This window comes from Miniopterus schreibersii, assembly GCF_964146895.1.
Source record: "Miniopterus schreibersii genome assembly, chromosome: 11".
NCBI classification, from domain to species: domain Eukaryota; kingdom Metazoa; phylum Chordata; class Mammalia; order Chiroptera; family Miniopteridae; genus Miniopterus; species Miniopterus schreibersii.
This window is the reverse complement of record NC_138111.1, coordinates 28,287,436-28,309,254: the sequence shown is the minus strand read 5'-3', so window position 1 is coordinate 28,309,254 and position 21,819 is coordinate 28,287,436. Positions and strand designations below refer to the sequence as shown.

At 39.2% G+C, this 21,819-nt stretch overlaps 2 protein-coding genes across 9 annotated transcripts in view; one reads left to right on the top strand and one right to left on the bottom strand.

Moving 5' to 3' along the window:
- UBE2R2 (ubiquitin conjugating enzyme E2 R2) overlaps positions 1 to 19,203 on the top strand; it is an 80,723-nt gene extending 61,520 nt beyond the window's left edge. The window contains exons 3-5 of the mRNA XM_081151417.1: positions 5,118 to 5,215; positions 13,758 to 13,892; positions 15,843 to 19,203. Of these exons, the coding sequence (XP_081007543.1) occupies positions 5,118 to 5,215; positions 13,758 to 13,892; positions 15,843 to 16,062 (453 nt within the window). The 3' untranslated portion in view covers positions 16,063 to 19,203. The remainder of the gene's footprint in view (positions 1 to 5,117; positions 5,216 to 13,757; positions 13,893 to 15,842) is intronic.
- Positions 19,204 to 20,821: 1,618 nt separating this feature from the next.
- Positions 20,822 to 21,819, bottom strand: part of UBAP2 (ubiquitin associated protein 2) — a 100,859-nt gene continuing 99,861 nt past the window's right edge. For 7 of the 8 annotated variants that reach the window (XM_081151409.1, XM_081151410.1, XM_081151414.1 and 4 more), the window contains one exon: positions 20,822 to 21,761. In XM_081151409.1, the coding sequence (XP_081007535.1) occupies positions 21,666 to 21,761 (96 nt within the window). In that variant the 3' untranslated portion in view covers positions 20,822 to 21,665. The remainder of the gene's footprint in view (positions 21,762 to 21,819) is intronic. The other variant, XM_081151412.1, reaches the window with a different exon arrangement.

The following is a 21,819-nucleotide window of genomic DNA, read 5'->3' as shown; positions in this document are numbered from 1 at the left end:
AGGTTTTCGTGTACATTTTCTTCACTACAAATGTGACAGTTATAGCAACTCAATCTCACTGCTCTTCAGTATTATTAAAAAATTTTAGCCCTGGCCAGTGTGGCTCATTTGGTTGAGCATCGTGCCATGCACTGAGAGTTTGCTGGTTCCATTCTGGGTCAGGGCACATGCCTGGGTTGCAGGCTCTATCCCCAGTAGGGGGCGTGCAAGAGGCAGTTGATTCATGTTTCTCTCATCGATGTTTCTCTCTTACTCTCCCTTCCTCTCTAAAGTCAGTAGAAACACATTCAGAATTTTTTTCAATAGTACTTATTGGAAAAAATTTTTTTACAGTTAGGTTCACCATAAGATTGAGTGAAAGTACACAGAAATATTTAACATTTCATCCTATTAGCACTAGTGAGTTGCAGAACATAGTATGGAGCTTTATTTTTTTAAATAATAAAGATTTTGAGTGTTTTTTGAAGGAGTATACAAATGATTTTTTCTGTACAGTGTTCGCAGATAAATGCAACTAATGCATCCATTAAAAGAAAGGTTACGGTAAGATGTTATATTTTAGGCTACTTGGTAGCCAATAGGAAAATATTTTGCTATTTCAATTAAGGTTCTAGTTCTGAAGAGCTATTTTTGATTCTAGACCCAGATGGTTCTCAAAACACTAATCTCTATAGCGACCAACATTGTAAGGATGTACCAGTTTGACTACTATTCCACTATCATTAGGGTATGGTATTTCTAAATGTTGTTTTAATAATGATTAAAAATAGACTCTACATGTTGTCTTTTTTAAAAATATGTTTTTATCGATTTCAGAGAGAGCAAAGGAGAGGGAGAGATAGAAACATCAATGATGAGAGGATCGTTGATCAACTGCCTCCTGCATGCCTCCTGCTGGGCATTGAGCCCAAAACCCGGGCATGTGCCCTGGCAGGGAATCAAACAGAAATCTCCTGGATCGTAGGCTGATGCTCAACCGCTTAGCCTTACCGGCTGGGCTCTACATGTCTTAGTCAGCTCAGACTACCATAACAAAATACCATAGGCGAGGTGGCTTAAACAACAGACATTTATTTTCTCATAGTTCAGGAAGCTAGAAGTCTAAGATCAGGGTGCCAGCATGATTGGTTTTTGGTGATGACTTTCTTCCTGGCTTATCTCTATGTCCTTATGTGGCTTGAAGAGAGCGAGAGAGAGAGAGAGCGAGCTAGCTAGCTCTCTGGTGTCTCTTAGAAGTTTTTAAAAAGGTTGTTGCCAGGTCTGAGAACCATTGCTCTTTGGAAGAATAAAATTTAGGCTTTGTAAATGGCAACTAGCCTAATTACACAGTTTATGAGCTTTCTAGTTATTTAGATGGATGATAGGCCATTGGGAGTAAAATGGATAAGACCCATAGTCAGCTTTTCAAAAACCGAAAGAACTGGGTGTAGCAAAAGGTCCTGTATAATAAATCCATAATTATAAAATACATTTTTAAATTACACCAAAAAGACCAGGTAAAAGTAAGAATACTGTATTTGTCGGGGTTCTCCAGAGTAACAGAACCAATAGGATATAGAGAGAGATATATGAGGAGATTTATTAAAGGAATTGGCTCACATGGTTATGAAGCCTGAGAAATTCTACAGTCTGCCCTCTGTAGGCTGTGGAACCAGGAAAGTTGAACGTATAACTTAATCTCAATCCAAAGGCCTCAGAACCAGGGGAAGCCAGTAGTGTAACTCCCAGTCTAATGCCAAAGGCCCAATACTCGGGGAGCTGCTTGTGTTCAGTATCAGAGTTCCAAGGCTGGAAAACCAGGAGTTCTGATGTCCCAGCTGAAGAAGAGAGAAAGAATTTGTTCTACCTCCTGTTTGTTCTGTTCGCACCCTCAATGGATTGGATGATTCCTGCCACCTTGGTGAGGGCAGATCTTCTTTACTCAATGTACTGATTCAAACACTAAATCTCTTTCATAAATACCCTCACAGACACACCCAGAAACATCTGTTTTACCAGCTTTCTGAGCATCCCTTAGCCCAGTCAAGTTGACATATAAAATTAACCTTCACAGATACCTCTTTTTCTACTATTTTTCTCTGCCATTCACATTTACAGCCTTTCTGTATTCTGTGTACAACATTATGTTCACAGGGATGTAATTTAACTGGAAGTACATTTGAATCCTTGAAATAGCAAGATGTTTTATAATAAGGGTTTATTCCCTTCTTATTTGATGACAAAATTTTTTCAGGTGATATAACAAATGGTAGCTTAGCTGGTTCTGCTTCAGCTCCTTTGATCATCCAATGTACATTTCTTTCTCATTGTTATTATTGTCTTTGTTTAGTGGAATTATCTCACACAACTTGTGTGTGGTATTTCTTTGATTTCCCTGAGAATTTATTTTAATGGTTATTCTACCCAGGAATTAAATAATGAAGCCAAAAAAATCACATTGGAATTGATTACAAAGTTGTAATAATGCATTCTCTGATCTTTCAAGCCTAGGACAAACTGTTTAACTTCATTATTTTAGTCATTTCATATAAATTTTATTTTTTCCTTTAAATTGAATTTATTGGGGTGACACTGTTTAACAAAATTATACAGGTTTCAGGTGCACAATTCTATACAACACATCATCTGTACACTGTATTGTGTGTTCACCACACCAAGTCAAGTCTAGGTCTATCAATATTTATCCCCTCCTATCCCCTCCTCCACCTCCCTGTACCTCCCATCTCCCCTGGCAATCACCACACTGTTGTCCTTGTCCATGAGTTTTTTCTTTTTTGCTCATAATATTTTTTTTAATCCTCACCCAAGGATATTTTTTCCATTGCTTTGCAGAGAGAGTAGAGGGGGGGTGGGGGGGGTGGAGAGATCAGTGTGAGAGAGAGACATAGATTGGCTGCCCCTGCCCCCCACCCCCACCCCACCCCCCGCCGCACACACCAGGACCGGGGCCAGAGATTGAGCCTGCAACTGAGGTACGTGCCTTTGGCCAGAATTGAACCTGGGACTCTTCAGTCCAAAGGCTGACTCTCTAACCACTGAGCCAGACCAGCTAGGGCCTAAGTGTTTTTATCATGAAAAAGTTTTGGGTTTTGTCAAATACTTCATCTGCATCACTAGAGATGCCCTTCTTTTAATATGTAGCTTCTAAATACAAATCTGTTATGTCATTCCACTGCTCAGAAATTTTATTTATATTAAACTGTGAACAAAGTAACACACTCCTCTGGCCTAATTTTTATGCTCTATTTTTTATTCAAACTAGGTTCTTCACTACTTTGGATGTAGAATAATGTTTCTTCAGAAAAGTCCACCCCTACTCTCAGGAATTTGTGATGTATTAGGTTACATGTTAAAGAGGAATCAAAGTAGCTAATCAGCTGTCCTTAAAATAAGGAGATTATTCTGGATTATCCAGGTAGGCCCAGTGTAAACACAAGGGTCCTTTAAGGTGGACGAGGTAGGCAGAAAATAAGGGTGAGGGAAGATGTGACTTTGAAAGTCCCATAGAAATAAAACAATGCTTGCTTTGAGGATTAGAGGAAGGAGGCCAAGAACAAAGGAATGTGGTGGCTTTTAGAAAGTAGAAAGGACAAGAAAAGGGATTCTAATGCCTCCAAGAAGGAATTCATTGCTGCTGATAGATTGACTTTAGCCTTGTGAAAGCAGTGTCAGACTTTGACTTACAAAACTGTAGAATAATAAATTTGTGTTGCTTTAAGCCACTGAATTTGTGGTAATTTGTTACAGTAGCAGTACAAAACAAATAAACTACTCAAGCATATTTTATCTGATCATTTATGATGTTGGTTTATTTCTCCAGGCAAACTCATGTCTGAATTTCCCTTGGGCTATTAAAAATTGTACTCATTATTCAAGGCCCATGTCAAAAGTTCCTCAAAAACTAAGCCTTTCGTTCTTCCACACCACCTCTTAGGAATTTGCTGTCCAAATATACCTAGTTTCTCTCTTCTGATTTCTGTCATGTTTTTTGACCTTTCTTATGACAACTAACAATAACAGAGTTTTAGAATATATTATTTGGTATTGATTCTATTCTTTTAAAAATGTTCTGTTATCTTGATATGGTTGTGAATTTTTATGTCTCTAAATTTGGGTTGTATATATAAGAATTTTTCATATTATATTGTTATACCTTTAATTTCTTAAAATTTTGAATCTTATCTTTCATTTTAAACCAAGAGATAGGTGACTATATCTAACTCAATCTTGTCTTTTCTATTGTCTTGTCTGTTTTTGCATACGGTAAGCAGTACATGTGTTTGACTTAAACTAAGTGTACCTGTGGATTAGGTCCTGTAATTTAAATTTATAAACCAAAATATTAAAACTGTGGTGGTGAGTTCTGTCCCACCACTCAATATTGAGTTAAAATTAAGTTGTTGTGGGGCGTATTTTCAGTTTATATATACCATACTTATTAAAACCAGTGATTGATACTAAAAGTGATTATAGCATCTCTATGCAGATTTGAAGCAAGGACAGACTTTTTGTTTTGTTTCTTTTTATGTACTTTAGGTACAGTTGTGTCTGAAAATAGAAATATTTAGTTGTTTCCCAAGACTCTTGAATCTTGGTTTATCATGTTTGTCTATTTCTATTTTAAAATGATTTTTTTAGAAGGATGATGTTACAGACATACAATGTTTTGTTTTTTTAATATTTTATTTATTGATTTTAGAGAGAAGAAGGGGGAGAGAGATAGAAACTTCAAGGACTAGAGAGCCATTGATCGGCTGCCTCCTGCATGCCCCCTGCCAGGGGTTGGGCCTGCAGCTCAGGCATGTGCCCTGACTGGGGATTGAACCGCCATCTCCTGGATCATAGGTTGATGCTCAACCACTGAGCCACGCCAGCTTGGCCAGGGTTTCTTTTTTAACTAAGAAATACATCTTGGAGATGGGTTAAAATGAATATTTATAATATTAAAAATGTTTTAATTTTTTAACATTGATTCCAAATGTGAAGAAGAAGCAGAATTGATTTCTCCTCTAATGATAAGAAAACAAGTTTTGGAGGAGTAAAAGAAATTTCAGCAGAATTGATGTCCCTTTTTTATGTCATATTTTTGAGTTCTGAATGTGGTTTGTATCTTGTAGAATGGAGATGTATGCATTTCAATTCTTCATCCGCCTGTAGATGACCCACAGAGTGGTGAACTGCCCTCCGAAAGGTGGAATCCTACTCAGAATGTCAGGTAAGGGGTTAATAAAAAAATAATCTTTATTAGGTGGTTCTTAAGATTGGATATTCTCATTAGTGTTAATATTATTATTTTTAAAATACCTTTATTGACTTCAGAGAGAGGAAGGGAGAGGGAGAAATAGAAACATCAATGATGAGTCATTTATCGGCTGCCTCCTGCACGCCCCCTACCAGGGATCGAGCCCACAGCCAGGGCATGTGCCCTGACTGTAGAGCTACGCCTGCTGGGCTGGATATTATTTTTTAAGTACAAAAGAATCCTTTTATATTTGGTTATTTTGTCTTCTGCTAGAGCTTTAAGTAGTATGTATTCATCATTTTGAAGAGTTGTATTTATGGACCAGTAATGCACATATTACCCATTTCTCTATATTCATGTGGGAAGAAATTTTCTAGTCTGAATCCTTCCTCTTACATTATCTTAAGTTTCATCTGCGTCTTGGATCTCATGACTTCCATGTTTGGGATTCTTACTACTTTTTGCAGAAAAGTCTTACATTTTACAAACTGAAAATTGAAAATTGGCTTTACATGCTACTTTAAAAAAAATGTTTTTTAAAGATTTTGTATTGATTTTTAGACAGAGGAAGGAAGAGGGAGAGAGAGAGACAGAAAAATGGATGTGAGAGCAAAACAACAATCGGCCCTAGCTGGTTTTCTCAGTGGTTAGAGCATCCACCCGTGGACTGAAGGGTCTGGATTCCATTCCAGTCAAGGGCATGTACCTCGGTTGCAGGCTCCATCCTGACCCCAGTCAGGGCGAGTGTGGGAGGCAACCAATCAATGTGTCTCTCTCACATCCATGTTTCTCTCTCTCCACCTTCCACTCTCTCTGAAAAGCAATGGAAAAATATCCTCAGGTAAGGATTTTAAAAAAAAAAACACACAAAAAACATCAGTCGCTGCTTCCTGTACACACTCTACTGGGGGATTGAGCCCACAACCCAGTCATGTGCCCTGATGTAACTGGTGCACAGGATGTGGCTCAGCGGTTGAACATCAACCTATAATTGAGCTTCGATTCCCAGTCAGGGCACATGCCCAGATTGCGGACTCTATCCCCAGTAAGGGGCGTGCAGGAAGCAGCCAATCAGTGACTCTCTCATCATTGATGTTTCTGTCTCCCTCTCCCTTCCTCTCTGAAATCAATAAGGGCATTTTTAAAAAAAATTTTTAAAAAATAAAAGAGCTTCCATTATCCTTTTTGTTTGTTTGTTTTATATATAGGGTGTCTCTAAAAAATGTATACATGCACTTTGAATAATTATAAAAGGTAGTGTTTACCCAAATACATTCCATTTTCCAATTTAGCTTTAAGCAGTTAAAGTGTGTATACATTTTGGGGGGACACCCTGTGTATGAGGATGTTTCTTATGATTTGGAACGCTTGTTATATTTCTTGTGATTATCTATTGATCGATGTATTGATCCATCTATCTAGATGGATATTTAGTCATCTGTTCCTTTAGTAGTGCTCTGTATGTGTAGTTTGATCACATAACCCTTAAAAGAATTTTGAAAAACTGTATATTGTTTCATGTTTTTAAGTGCAACTTTTTAAAAATATATGTATTTTTTTATTGATTTCAGAGGGAGGGAGAGATAGAAACATCAGTGATGAGAGTGAGTCACTGATCAGCTGCCTCCCCCATTACCCCTGCTGGGGATTGAGCCCGAAACCCGGGCATGTGCCCTGACCAGGAATCAAACTGCGATCTCCTGGATTGTAGGTCGATGCTCAACCGCTAAGCCATGCTGGCTGGGCTAAGTGCAGATTTTTACATCACAAATTTAAATAGTTAAAAAATACAGTTTTTTCCTCTTTTATTTTTCATTTTATTACCTTAGGTTTATCCTAATACTTGAAATTTTTTTGTTTGATATTCCTATATTATTTATCCTATATTTTTCTGCAACAAAAATCAGTAATAAATGTTCCTTAATTACTTGTGACAGTAAGGCCTAGTTAAGTTTATTTCTGTATTGAATTATTTTACTAATATACAGTTGATTAAAAGCAATACAAGTTTATTATACTTCTGATATATGTTTACTTTTTAGATTTAATAATTATTAGAAATGCATTTTTTCATCAGATCGATAGACATTTATTTTCAGTTTGTTTATGTGTCCATGAATAATTTATTTTATTGCTAGAATGAAGCAGAATACAGCTTCAATTTTATATACATATATGTATGACTAATATACATTATATACTAATATGAAGATTAGATACAATGAGTAAGAAACCTTACTTCTTCCATATGATAATGGAATAAATAGAGTGGTCAAACCAAGTCCTTTTAATTCCTGAGTTATTTGGCAAAAATCATATAATGACCTATTGTCAGTCTTTTTAAAAAAATAAGTTTTATTGAGATATAATTTCCATACCACACAAATTCTCTGATTTTAAGTGTACAATTCACAGGTTTTTAATATACTCACAGCATTACCATGATCAATTTTATTTTATTTTTATTTATTTAATTTTTAAAATTTATCTTTATTGTTGAAAGAATTACAGGTGTCCCATTTTTACCCCTCAGTTGACCCCCTCCACCTCACTTCCACCCCCTCCCCAGGCCTTCACCCCGTTATTGTCTGTGCCCATGGGTTATGCACATATGCATATAACTTCTTTGGTTAATATCTTCCCATCCTCTCATTGTTTATGTTTCTCTCTCTCTCTCTCTCTCTCTCTCTCTCTCTCTCTCTCTCCCTTCCTCTCTCTGAAATCAATAAAAATATATTTTAAAATATATATATATCTTGGGGAATTTGCAGATTTAGAGGGCCAACTGTATGCATTCATTGTTCTACACCACTTTATACAAAAGACTTGACCATCCACAGATTTCAGTATCTGCAGGTGGGGTTCCTGGAACCAATCCTTTGTGGATACTGAGGGACACATGTAGTTAAGTTTTGGGAGAGTCAAAAGTTATATGCGGATTTTGACTGTACAGGGATCAGTGCCTCTAACCCGTGTTGTTCAAGCGGTCAGCTGTACATTTTCATTACGTCATATCAAGGGTACATACTATCAACATGATGCTAACATTCATTACCTTACTGAGACTGTTTTTAGGATTTCTCCACTGTAAAGTTACTCTTTCCCCCTTTCCATTCTGTACTCTTTGGAATGAAGGTAGTAATAAGTGCATCCCATACTTTAAGGAATGAGGAAATTATATCTTCTAGAGGTTGGGATATATGTATAAATTGTTTCAGATTCTTCTGCACAGGAGATTGATCCCTCATTTACCTATTGATTAAATCATTTTGTTGATCATTTTTAATTATCTGAAAGCTAGTAACTCGATTAGGATCTTTACTTTTGTCAAAAGTAGAGAATTGAAAGCTTCTGACTAGCATCAGGATTTCTTACCCAGTTCTTACTGAGCTATTTCCCACATTCTGAGACATGTATACCAAAGGGCCTGTCTGTTCAAGACATATCCAATAACTTGATTATGCTCATTACTCATTCCTTTAAGTACCTTGTTCAATCTAATATACTTATAAAAGGCTGAGAAAATAGATACATAGGGTGGGGCAATAGTAGGTTTACAGTTGTGAGTACCGGAAACAGTTTATTCTTGTATTATTATTTATTAATATTGTATTATTTTCCATATAAACAATTGTAAATCTACTTTCCCCACCCCTACATTTTAATCTGAGACCCTCCTTCCTACCATGTGTTCTCAGGAACATGTCAGTCAGCAATGGCAGCTTCAGGGCTGCTCAGTAGGAATTGTTATATTTGTTAGTTGCTTTACCAGCATAAACAAACACTTTTTGTAGTATGTGACCCATTAAGCTACCACATTTTTGTATATGATTTTTTTTTTGCCACAATGCCTTTAAATTCTTCTCCCATCTTGAAAATATGTATTGAGGACTGAGTTTTAACTTTGGAAATAGTGTAAATAAGACATTCAAAGAACTCAGGTTAACTAGAAGGGACAGGCACTCGGCTTTACCTCTCCATACATGATTTCCATCAGATTATGCTAGGTCTGTAAAACCTAAGAATCTCAGTGACCATAGCTCCCTCCCTGCATCTCCATCTATGTATGTGAATGTGTATGTTTTTAAGAGCCAAGTAAATTTAGGTTTTTAAGAATGAACCCTTTCTCTCTCTCTCAAATGCTGCTTGGGGGGTATGTGTATACACTGGAGGAAAAATGCCAATCTTTAATTCTGCAAAGTTCTAAACTTTTCTTGCTATTTCCAGAAAGACCCGTAAGTCAGATCTTATTTTGTTGTTTGTGTTAGGGCCAGCTTTCTGCCCTGCCTGCCAGAGTACTTGTGGTGACATAGCAACAGAGAAAGGACAGAGCCATCTCATTGACTACTGTCTTTCTTGAAAAGGAGCAAATACAGTATTACCCATTGGGTCATAGATGTCTAATTTTGATGCTCTGTCTCCCTTAAATGCTTCTGTAGTTTTGTGTATAATACATGTCTTAGTACTATAGAACTTCACAACTTGCGAGTTTGCTGTTTGCCTCTGTGTGTGTGTGTGTGTGTGTGTGTGTGTGTGTGTGTGTGTGTGAGAGAATGTAATTACTTGGCCTTCATTTTCTTTGGGTGTTTCCCCCCCACCCATCCAACCAATGGTATTTTTTCCATTGCTTTTCAGAGAGAGTGAAAGGGAGAGAGAGAAACATCAATGTGAGAGAGACACATCGATTGGTTGCCTCCTTCATGTACCCCAACCAGGCTGGGGATTGAGCCTGCAACTGAAGCATGTGCCCTTCGCTGGAGTTGAATCCAGGAACCTCCAGTCCACAGGCTGACACTCTAACCACTGAGTCAAACCAACTAGGATTCTTTGGGTGTTTTTATTGTTTACAAACTTATTTTTTATTCAAAAGAAGAGAGCCATATTATCTCTGACAAAGATACTGAAGCAGGCAAAAGGATCTGCAACATGAACCTGAAGACTGTGTAGAGTGCGTTTGCCTATCCTTTTGTCTGTACTTCCTTTCTCCTTTTAGCATTTTTTTATTTTCCAAAGACTTTTACCATTGTCCCTTATTCTGGCTTAAGCAGGGGTGGAGGGAGCACATTTATTTCTAGGAATATTTCTAACTCTGAATGTTGTTGGTGGTTATGGGAATTCTGCTGTAAGTTGAAAACACTTAATTTTTTCCCCAAATTCTTACTGGTTTAGAGCTGTTCTGTATTGTACACATGTTAAACACTTACTACACCACTGAATTTCGACAACCAGATCTGTTCTTCCATACCCACAGTTAGAGAATGGCTATGTTGGTTTTCTTTATGGGAACTGAGAGTCTGGGGATGGGCCCTCAGAGTCTATTCTGCTAATCCAAAAAATGTATGTTCAGGTGCCACAAGATTGTCTTAATGGACAAATGCAACTCTATGTTACTCAAAACCAGAGCTTCATATGGAACTGTGAATTTATATGGACATAATGAGATTAACTAAGAAAGAGTATTTGTTGTTTTCCTGATCCCTTCCCCTTTGTTCTTGATCTGCAGGAAACCAATCCCTTTAATGGGCTTGAGTAACCTCTTCACTGGGGGATAGTAATTTGATAGTTTCAGTATTTGGTCTTTCTCTTCTTTTCACCTATTGTTAACCCTCTCCACCCTCTGCGGTTTTTTTCTTCTGAAAAGAAAAAATGAATAAAGATTTTAAAACACTTAACTAAAAATAACAAAAAAGACGGCAACAAAGAGCATATTTTGTGCATTGTGGCAGTACTGCCTTAGCAGTTTAGTTTTTCCGTTCTGTAAAACACAGGATTAATAATACTTACCTTGCAGAGTTTACCATGCTACAGGTGTAATGCCTGTGTTTAATTATTTTGGTACCGCCTGGCTGGGCGTGGCTCAGCGCTTGAGCATTGACCTGTGATCCAGGAGATTGAGGTTCGATTCCCGGTCAGGGCACATACCCAGGTTGCAGATTTGATCCCCAGTAGGGGACATGTAGGAGGCAGCCGATCAATGACTCATCTTTGATGTTTCTCTCTCTCTCTCCACCTCTTCCCCTCTCCCTTCCTCTCTCTGAAATCAATATATATTTTAGAAAAAAAATTATTTTGGTACAAGTGATAAACATTTTAAACTATGTATGACAGTTTCTCCAAACCTAATTGCAGTCATGATACATAGAAAAATCAAATGATAGTATATGTAGATCACAATGTAATATGTTCCTTTGGCCAGAAGTAGTTTCAGAGGCTCAAGTTGTCCTGGGTCCGATCCAAGACAATATAGGTGTAATGAGGGAATCAATATAGGTATAATTAACCTGCAACCCATTTACAACATACTGGTTGGGAAATTTTGAATAGGATATCGCTTTTGATTTGCATCAGTAGTCTTTGAGGGAAAAACCCCTCAATTCTGCTTTGCTCTGTATTGACCTTATTAGGCAGGCTCTCACCCCTTGGTGACAAAGATGGCCACCTGCTCTTTGCTTTCCATATTCTGTTATTAAACCAAGAATAATAAAAATTCTTACTGCTGTTAGGTTAGAAAAATGATTGTTCCCACCAGGGTTCTGATTGCCCCAGCTTAGGTCACATGCATTATCCCCAAACCCATCATCACGACAATATGGAATCCTTTGGCCAGCACCTGGTGGTATGTCTACTGCTGTGGGTATAAGTAGGTTGTTTGTATGAAGGTGTGGCGTGATGGTAGGGGAATGTTAACTGCACCTGAACCAGTGGAACGGATTCTCTATACAGGAGGAAGAAAAAAAAAGATTCTGCTTTCCAGATGAAGGGAGGAACTGAAAACGGGCTGGGTTAACCATTATCACAATCCCCTGCAGTACCTGATGCTTTTGAAACCATCGTGCATTTCAGTTTAGGAGCACATAGTAGAAATGAGCTTGTTTTGGTAGAAACAGATGATTCACCATTTTTTAAAATTGTTTCCCAATATAGTATTTTAATAATATACACAAGATGTTAGAAAAATCAACTAGGTGAAACTAACTTCTGTGGAAAATTTCCTAATATGATTCATCTAAACATGTGGCTTTTTAAAGTTATTTAGTACTAAAAATTCATTTCTTTAGTTGCACAAGCTACCTTTCAAAGCACTCAATGGCCACATGTGTCTAGTGGTTACCATGTGGCATAACACAGATTATGCATTTCCACCATCACAGAAAGTTGTAAGTATGCAGTGCTGATCTAGACCATGAAAGCTTTTTTTTCCCCGTTTATACCATACTTTGTCCTTATCCTGCTTATCTTTCTAACAGGTTTTGTATATTTTCTTCCCAAAAAACCCTTACAGAATTTTCTACCTACATTTTTCTTTTGCTTCTCAGGATGTTATGTCAGTCTATTTTCCATTATTGGCAGTGATGAGTCTCTTTGAATCTTTTTAATGTAATTATTGGAGAAAACCAGAAGAGTCTTGGCAGGAAGGGCAAGGAGTTATTTCTAACCTAATAGAAAGGTGTGTGTGTGAGATAAATGCATTTTAACTAGATGGGGAATTTTTCTTTGAAAGTGTCTTTGTCATAATTTTGTATAATGACATAACAGAAACTCTTTACCCTTTTTAGGAAAAGGTTTCATCAAATCAAACATCTAATTGCCTGGTTCCCTCCTTTTATTTTTTGCTTGGGGCCAGGAGCAAAAGGCTATTTTGCAACAACACAATGTATAACCTCGCACCAATGAGAAAAGGTAGAGAAATTTAATTTTCCTCCCATTTTTCTCCTTTCATACATGCACATAGTTTGTAGGGGGAAAAGCCTGGGAATAATTTGGAATATTTTTGGAGCTTATTGTGCTCTTTGGTTATTTTATCTAACTGAAACTTTATTCCCTGTGATTGATTAAGGTGTCTGGTTTCTATCTGTGGATGAAAATTACCTGTTTATACCTCCCACAAATTATATAAGCCCTGAGAATCTAGGGATGACATCTAATTTGTTCACTATTATACGGTCAACATCTTACTTGGTGCCTCTGGCACACAGTAGGTGCTTAGTGAAAAATAAGTATTTCTACTGAGGCATTCTTTTTCCTCTATTCTCCTGCTTATCTGTCTTCTTGTAGAAATATGGAAAAGAAATACATTTGTATGTAATACAGTTTTTTAAATCTTCTAAACGATTAGAATTGGATATATAGAATAGCATCATTTTTACCCTCCCATGAAAAGATTGCCTTGAAGCTAAATATTTTTTTGCTTTTCTTTTTCCTATTGTACTTGTAATTTCTAAAATGTTATTTGAAAAGCTTTCAGACCTGTATTTTTTGCAGATTGGAACATGTAACCAATTGAGACAGTGCCTTCTACAGTTTTATGCCCTGCAACAGGATCTCATGCTAGACTCACATATTTCCTCTGCTTTTGTGTCCTAGTTAGCTTAACCAGCTGAGTACTGAAAACAAAATTTTTTGATATTGTTTCCATTCCCCTAAGGTCTCAAATATTGTAGTCTTCGATTTAAGAGAGTACTTTTGTATCCTGTGAATATATCCTTTGTAGCTGACTCTTTTTTCTTGTTTCTAGGACGATCCTGTTAAGTGTAATCTCATTGCTTAATGAGCCCAACACCTTCTCTCCAGCCAATGTGGATGCTTCAGTTATGTTCAGGAAATGGAGGGACAGTAAAGGAAAAGACAAAGAATACGCTGAAATCATTAGGTAAGGTGCTTTGTCTTTGGTTTGAGAACTTCAAGTCTTTTTATACCTAGAACCAAAGAAATATCCTAGAACCAGGGGTTTAAATTGAGCTTCATCCTTTACTCCATTTCTCTCAATTAGATTTATTGTTTGGGAAGTGATTTGTGCCTAAGCCTAATGAGTTTAGCTTTTGAGAGAAGACATACTATACTATAAGATAATGTTGCAGCAGATCTGATTTCCTGGGAACCAGAGCTTCTAGGTTCTGAGCCAGTTAGGTTTGAAACTCTCCCTTGTAATCATTTTAGGGATGATTATATTGTTCTGGACTTTCAACATGTCCATTAAGTGTAGCAAGCACCCAAGGTATTCCAGACATTCCAGGTATTTTTGTTTTCAAAATTTTTATTAATGAAGCCCTATTGTTCTTCTGGGTATCATCATCAGCAACATTAGTATATGGTTTAACAGAATCGTAGAATAAGAATCGGGAGACTTGGAATCTACTACTAGCTCTGCCACCCCTCACATGACCTTTTATTGGCTAATTTTTTGGGTCTTTAGTTTTTCTATATAAAAGGGGGAAAAAGTAGACGGTATTAGGCTCTCGATCCTTTCCTGAGTAGGACATAAGGTTTTCGTAACTACCCAAGATTGGTACTTGAACTGCAATAAGTCTAATTCACCTTAATACAACTGCATTTTTATATACCCCAAGGACGGTTCCAGCACATTATTTGCATAGTTTATAGTAAGCACTAGAATTTATACAAATAGAGTCCCTCTCTATAAATCTGGTCAGCAGGACACAAATGAGGAAGATCATCAAAAGAAAAAAGGACTAGATAGTGGTAGGATAATGTGAGGGAGTGATGAGATGGTTGCTTTAAATTCTCTTGTCAGAACAAGCCTCCTCTAAGGTGATATTTAAGTTCATCTCTGAGTGACAAGAAGTAGACCATGTGATATTAAAATAAAAAACATGCAGAGAAATGCATGTCATCTAATCCTGAATAATGTAGATTAGCAGTTCTGTTTTCTGCTCACTGGAAACACCTTCAGAACCCCAATCCAGACATTTAATGAGATTACAGGGATGGATAGAATGTAGACACTTGTGTTTTGTTTTTATCAGCCACCTCGGTGACTAGTATACATCAAAGATTGAAGATAATTAGTATAAATTGTAAGGACCTATAGAGACTTAGAGGAATGGGAGTGCTTCATAAAAAACAGGGTTGGAGCCTGATGTTCAAAAAAAGGTAGGATTTAGTAAGTGAAGAATGCCTGACTATTCCCAAGGTATTTATATTCTTCATATTGCTTAATTTAAGGGTTTCCTTTATCTCATTCTTTTATTCTTTCAACATTTTTTATGCACCAGCATTGTGTCAGGTACACTGCTAGGTCCTTAAACTGTACAGTCTTTCTCCCTGGGGAGCTCATGTAGCAAACAAATGACCATGAGTGCAATTATAGAAGTTTAAACAAGATACAGTGGAAGGAATATATAATGCTATGGAGTTCCTAGGAGAGATTATTCTTCATAAATAAGAATTTTTCCAGTAAAAGGGGGAAGAAAAAGCCTCTTCAAAGGAGAAACGTTTGCTAAAACACAGGTGTGTAACAGCATGGCATATCAAGAGAATTGTAAGTAGTTTTATATTGCTTGAATATAAATTCTGATTTGGGAAGTAATGGGAACTTGAGAAGCATCAATCTGGTCTTAAAAGTATCTGAGGTGGTTTCTGGCTAACATTTAAGATCCACTGCTTTTCAAAAGGTCAAGTGTCCTTCAGAATGGACCTGAGAGGCTGAGTGCCTTTGGTGTAGTAGAGTCTGTCAGATGCTTTCAGGCAGGTACTAAAAGTTTAGAAACCTGAGTTATAAGGAATCTTGATCATTTAGAAACACTCATTATAAATCCATCTTCAAGACAGAGACTTACATAAACTGTCCTCCTCCCTTTAGAAAACAAGTTTCAGCCACTAAAGCTGAAGCAGAAAAGGATGGAGTGAAAGTCCCCACGACCCTGGCGGAATATTGCATCAAAACTAAAGTGCCTTCCAATGACAACAGCTCAGATTTGCTTTATGACGACTTGTACGACGACGACATTGATGATGAAGATGAGGAGGAGGAAGATGCCGACTGTTATGATGATGATGATTCTGGGAATGAGGAGTCGTGACCTGCTCCTTTGAAGCCCCTGTACTGCCCTGCCATCTCAGGCCAAAGGGAGGGGAGCAAGTGGGGACCTAGCAGTGGCCCCTCAGCAAAAACCTAACACGGGGTGGGGAAAACAAACACGGCTCCTGCTGACTCCCCTATGGATCTCTGTTTGCTCCTTTTTATGGACCTCTTAATGGAGAGAAGGTAATCCTCCACAGAATGTCCGAAATCTTGCATTCTTTACCCTTCCATCACTGTATTGATTTTTTTTTTTTTTTCTTTCCCTTTAAACCCAAATCCCTGCCTCACTTCATCTCTACAAAGTCTTCACAGCAAAACACGTTTGGTCTGTTTTTAGATTCTTGAAGAATTAAAGTCTTTCATCAAGACATTTAATGTGTTTAAAGCTGGGAACCCATTGGGAGTTCACAAGTGCTGCATATGCTGGGTAGCAAAAGAAAATAGAGGGGGGAAAACCCACAAAACAAACTTTTAAAAAAAATTGCCAAGGTTTAGCTGCTCCATTTACATTAGTGTGTGCATTTGTTCAGCCCCATGTTGGTGAATTTTGTTTCTTTCCAATTCTTAAGTCTGGGGTACAGTGGGCATCAGGGGCTCTGTGCTAAGACTGATGAAATGTGTTCCTAAGGGCACAGAGTCCCTTCAGCCTCCAGGAAATCATCCTAACAGAGGCCTCAGCTGTTCTGAGGAAAGAAATCAGATTTTGGTTTATTGAAATCGATTGGGATCTAAAGCCTGAAATAAATATTCATACTTTACATAGAACTGAGCACTTGATTGCTATTTATTTTTAAGGCAGAGTTGTTCTTCCCCCGCCCCCACCCCCAGGGAGTGGGGGGAGAGAGTGGGGATTAGTACCTGTGTGTGGAGTCTTAGTGATGGCTACAAAGAGTTAAAAATTGCTATGCCAATTTTGGTTGATGCTGCTGGGGGGAAAAAGTCAAAACTACTGGTGACCACTGTTGGGAGAGAAAACATCTGTTTTATATATTTAACAAAGCCTTTCCCTCAAAGACACACTCTCACCATGAGGATATTTTTTTAAAGTAGCCAGTTTTAATTACTCAGTATTAATACTAGGTGCATGTATTAATTTTTTGGTTTTCATTGAGCTAGTGATAACTGTGGATATATGTGAGACAAGAGTGACCGGTTACCTTTCCTCATTGGACATGACCTGGACTTTGCTGTCCTTTCAATGTACTCTGGCTGTGGAGTACAAGCAGAAGTTGTACATGGATCTTGCCCTGGGGCTTCTTGACTCTTCTAGCAGGGCCAAGAGAGTTGGCTGCAGGAGGTGTCTGGGTGACCATGCTGTTATCTTCCTGCCATGCAATTGCTGCAGCTTTGATTTCTCTGGTCTCAATCATGTGTTACTTCAATTCTGAGATCCATCAGCCTTCACCAACCAGGGACTTCAGAACTTGGCGGTGACTTTTGTTTCTTACGGGAGTGGGCCAGTTCATACAAGGGCAGTGTTCTTTCAGTGGGGAAAATCGTTACAATGTAAAATCACAGGTTTTGGAAGGAAAATACAGCAAAGACTGACTATAATCCTACTTTACATCCCTGTGCACTAGTGTCAACTCCTTTTCTTCAGACCTTAGCTCAGAAAGAACAAAAGGGTTGATGAGGGGCAGGGTAGGATGGATCCTAGGACAGAGTAGGTGATGCTTACTTCCTTAGCTCCTCCTTCCTTTCTGATCTCAGGGTTTTCATTCCCTCTCCAAACTCTCCAAACATTTGCTAATAATTCCCAGCAACCCTATTTGGCCCCTGAAGTTTGGTCTAGTATTAAGTGAAAACATTTAACGTGCTGAGGTTCAAATGTGGCAGTATTGAGCCTGATCCCAGAATCTGCTCAATCCCCATGGGGCCAGGGCTACTTGCACCCCTGAATCTAGTGACTCCAGTCAGATTCATAAAGCAGCAGCTCTTTGCAACAAAACACTGACTGCAAACTCCTAAGGATGTCGGAACTAGCTTTTTACTCCTCACGCTTAAGGAATGCTTCCAAATAACCTGCAAATCTAATGGAACCCAAAGTGTCTCATATTGCTGATAACCCACTACTTTCCCCCCTCCCCCCAACACACGTTTACAGCTGGTAGCTTAGCTTGGTCTTACTCTATTGGAGCCCTAAGCTTTTCTTCACCTTACTGCTAAAGCATTTCTTTCCCAGGGTAGGCCAGGCACCTTGGCATTGTGGGAGGTGCTATGCTGCTCAGCCCGGTCCCATTAGGCCCTGTTGGCCTGTTGCACGTTGACTCAGGGAGCCAGAGAGATAGGTGGAGGTCGTACCTCTCAGCCCTTTGGGGTGTTACTATTGAGGGCTTGGTTTGCCTCTGATAAGAGTACAATCAGAAGACGGGGGGGTGTGTTGATTTGCTAGCAGGTAGCATTCTGAAAGCTCACTGATTTGTAAAACCCAGATGCTGGTTCCAGAGCTGTCTTGAGAACACACCCTGTGGCAAAAGAAAACTTGCGCTTGTAACTTTATTTTTTAGGAGTGGAAATCTCAGGCTAGAACCTTGTGAGTACACTTGTGCTGATTTGGTGTAACGAGCTCAAAATCCTGCATTTTTAGATTCCTTTTGATTCTAGTGGAGGCCTCTCTGGGCGTTTTGTTTTGTTTTTGTTTTTTGAGGCTGGGTGGAGAAAGTATATCATGATTCCCTTGTTGCTTCTCAGTCTTCCCCTTTCTTTTTCATATCATTCCAGAGTTCTTTTCTGTTAGCCAGACTTTTTTTGTAGTACCGTCTTTCCTCTTCCCTGGTAATTATTTGCTTCTTTGTTTGCTGGTTTCCTTCTTTTTGGGACATATATGGTAAGAGACTGAAAGGGAAAATGCGTAGTTCTCCACTGAAAATTAACTCTCCACCCCTCCCATCCTGATAAAAGGTTTACATTTACAAAGATTCAGATGCAATTTTCAACTACTCTGAAACCAGCAGGTCACACCTGACTTTAATAGTTTTCTTAGCTGAAATTGTAGATGTTTTTCTTCAGTTTAACTTATGAGAAAAGATTTTCTGATGCATTTTGTGTTGATCTTCCCCTTTAGTGGTTTATTTTGTCTTTTTCTGCCCATCTGTCTACTAATAAAATGTGAAATAAAATATACCTGTATTGCTACTTCCCCATGGGATGACCCTCTTCTTTTTTTTCTCGTGTTAAAACTAAAAGGTGGTCTTAGTATCTCTGCTCTTCCCTTGCAGATTATGCCCAGGACTCAGCTGAAAAAGTAAAACAAAAACTAACTCTTCCTGACCTGCCTTTTATGACATTCTGCTCAACTCACCTTGCAGAATAAATACCCCCAATTCTTACCTAGCTTTAAGAAAGGCTATTAAAGACACAGCCATTTGTTAACCTTAATTCTGAAATAGGGCACAATCTGCCAGTACAAGTAGGTCAGTGGAAGGGATGAAGGGGTGCGCTCCACTACCCTCCTTAGGAGGGCATTTGTTTTCATTGTCACATACCTTCCAAACTTCTGCTAAAAGCAGGGAGCAGACAGGAAATCACAGTTTAGTGAAAGTTCCCATTTAGTTTCAGTTGTGGAAACTTTTGTTAATCCTCACCTGAGGATATATCTTCCATGGATTTTTAGTGTGTGGAAGGGAGGGGGCAAGGGAGGAGAGAGAGAAACACCGATGAGAGAGAGAGACTGGTTAGTTGCCTCCTGCATGCACCCCGGATCAAACCTGCAACCCATGTACTCATACAGGATTTGAACCTGAGACTCTGGGGCCTGGGCCACTTACCTTTTTTTTTTTTTTTTTTTTTAAACCAGGATCCCAAGCTGTGGTTTAACATCAGCACATCTCCAATCTGATGAAATGACTTGATTTTAGAGGTGAATGTAGAAAAGGGAGATTGCAACCCTGGCACATCAACTTGACCAATACTTGACTTGAAGCAACACTCATTTTGTTTGCTTATTTAGCTAAGTCTGAAGGGGTGGTTATGAGAGGCTATAATGCCTCAGGCAACACCTCTAGGCCTGAGCTGCCTGCCAGGTTGCAGCACAGTTATGTGTCAAGATGACCAGGGAAACCTGTCTCCTGCCAGACACACTGGAATAGTTTATGGGCCTGGCTCCTCCCTGCCTGGTGGCCTGGAAGCAAGAGGGAGGAGCTAGATTAGTTTAAGGGAAGTCAGAATCCTGGTCCCAGGTGAATGGTTGAGTGGGACTTTCTGGGGCAGAAATTTAGCCCAGGTCCCACTTACCTACTTCATACCACCCCAACTCACCTGTTCCACCACAGCCTTGACTGTCAATCAAGATTGTGTTTGGTTGACAAAAAGCAAAAGTTTAGCTGTTCAAACTTATTCTCTCACAGGCCTAGAACCATGTTTGCAATTATTTCCTTTGCTCCTTTGGAAAAGTAATTACCCTGCCCTGGTATTCCTGCTGCTAGGCCCTATAAGAGACTGCCTATCCCATAAGTCTGTTATGGAGCTGCAGGACAAGCAAAGTTAACTTCACTAAATACTGCCTGTGCCCTGTCAGGAGTGTGTGCTGTCTTTTCAGCCATACCATTTACCTTTTCACTCCTTGGATACTGACTGGGGCCAAAGCAAGGGAGAAGGGCCTAGCAAAGAAAGGAATAGCAACTTAAGACTTCACAACCTGCTGTCAGGAAGACTGACCATGTGAGCTCTACTTCAGTCCCGTGAAGTCCGAGTCCCTGGAACCATACATAATGAAGATGGCTTCTGCCCGAAACTATCCTTTAGTCACACCACACAGAGACTGTGCATGCTCTCAGAACTTTATTAGGTGGACTTTGGGCAAAAGAGAAAACCCTGAAGCAGTTGCCCACCTGGTTCAGGACAACTGGAATGGAGCCTTTACATGGAGCATATCTGTTGTTTTTTTTAAAGGGGGAGCTGACTGGCTGAAGACCTCTGAGCACAAATTCAGATTATATTAAAATGGTCAGCCAAAGGAAGGCAAGTCTCTGGGGACAAGACCAGACCAGAAGCAGATACCCCTGCTCTATATGAAGTCAAACAGGTGCCACTCTCATGTTGAGCAGGGGGGATATCTCTGCTATTCCCAGATCAAACTTTGGCAGGACGGGAACATGACAAATGACAAAAGGACCAGTTTCTCAAAAAGAGGGATAAAGTAATTACACAAGGAGGAAAACTCAAACAATGGTTTACAAGGGTGGGAGATAACTCGTGATTCTTCATTGATACCTGATCCCATTACCCAACTGCCTTAAACCAGCCCTTCCAGAAAATGCCCCTAGCAGCCTCCTGGCGGGGGGGGGCTATGTGGAAGGCAGGCCTGAAGGCAGGTGGGGGCTTATTTTGCTACAATGAAAAGGGGCTTGAGTGAGAACAGACCTGACCAGTAGCAGCTGCACACCCCACTCCTCCAAGACTTCTGTCACATTTACAAATACATACATAAATACATTACATACAATAGCGAGTCTAGGAGGCAGGCTCCCCACAGAGGCTCGGCTGACACAGTTACACGTCTCAGGAATTCTAGAAAGGGGTGCTGGGCTCCCAGAAACGGGCTCCATGTGTTATCTCCTGTTCGGGGTAAGCCCTGCCCCAGCCCACCGCCCTCTTCAGAGTTCAGTTTGTCCAGTACGGAGAGTTGCCGTAGGCAGGTTTGGAGGCTTGAGACTTGGGCTGAAGGGAGCTGGGCTGGCTGCGCTGACCCGAGCCACTCTGAGGAGGAGGAGAGAAGGCTGTCAAGACTGGAGCAAAACCCCCAACCCAGGGCAGG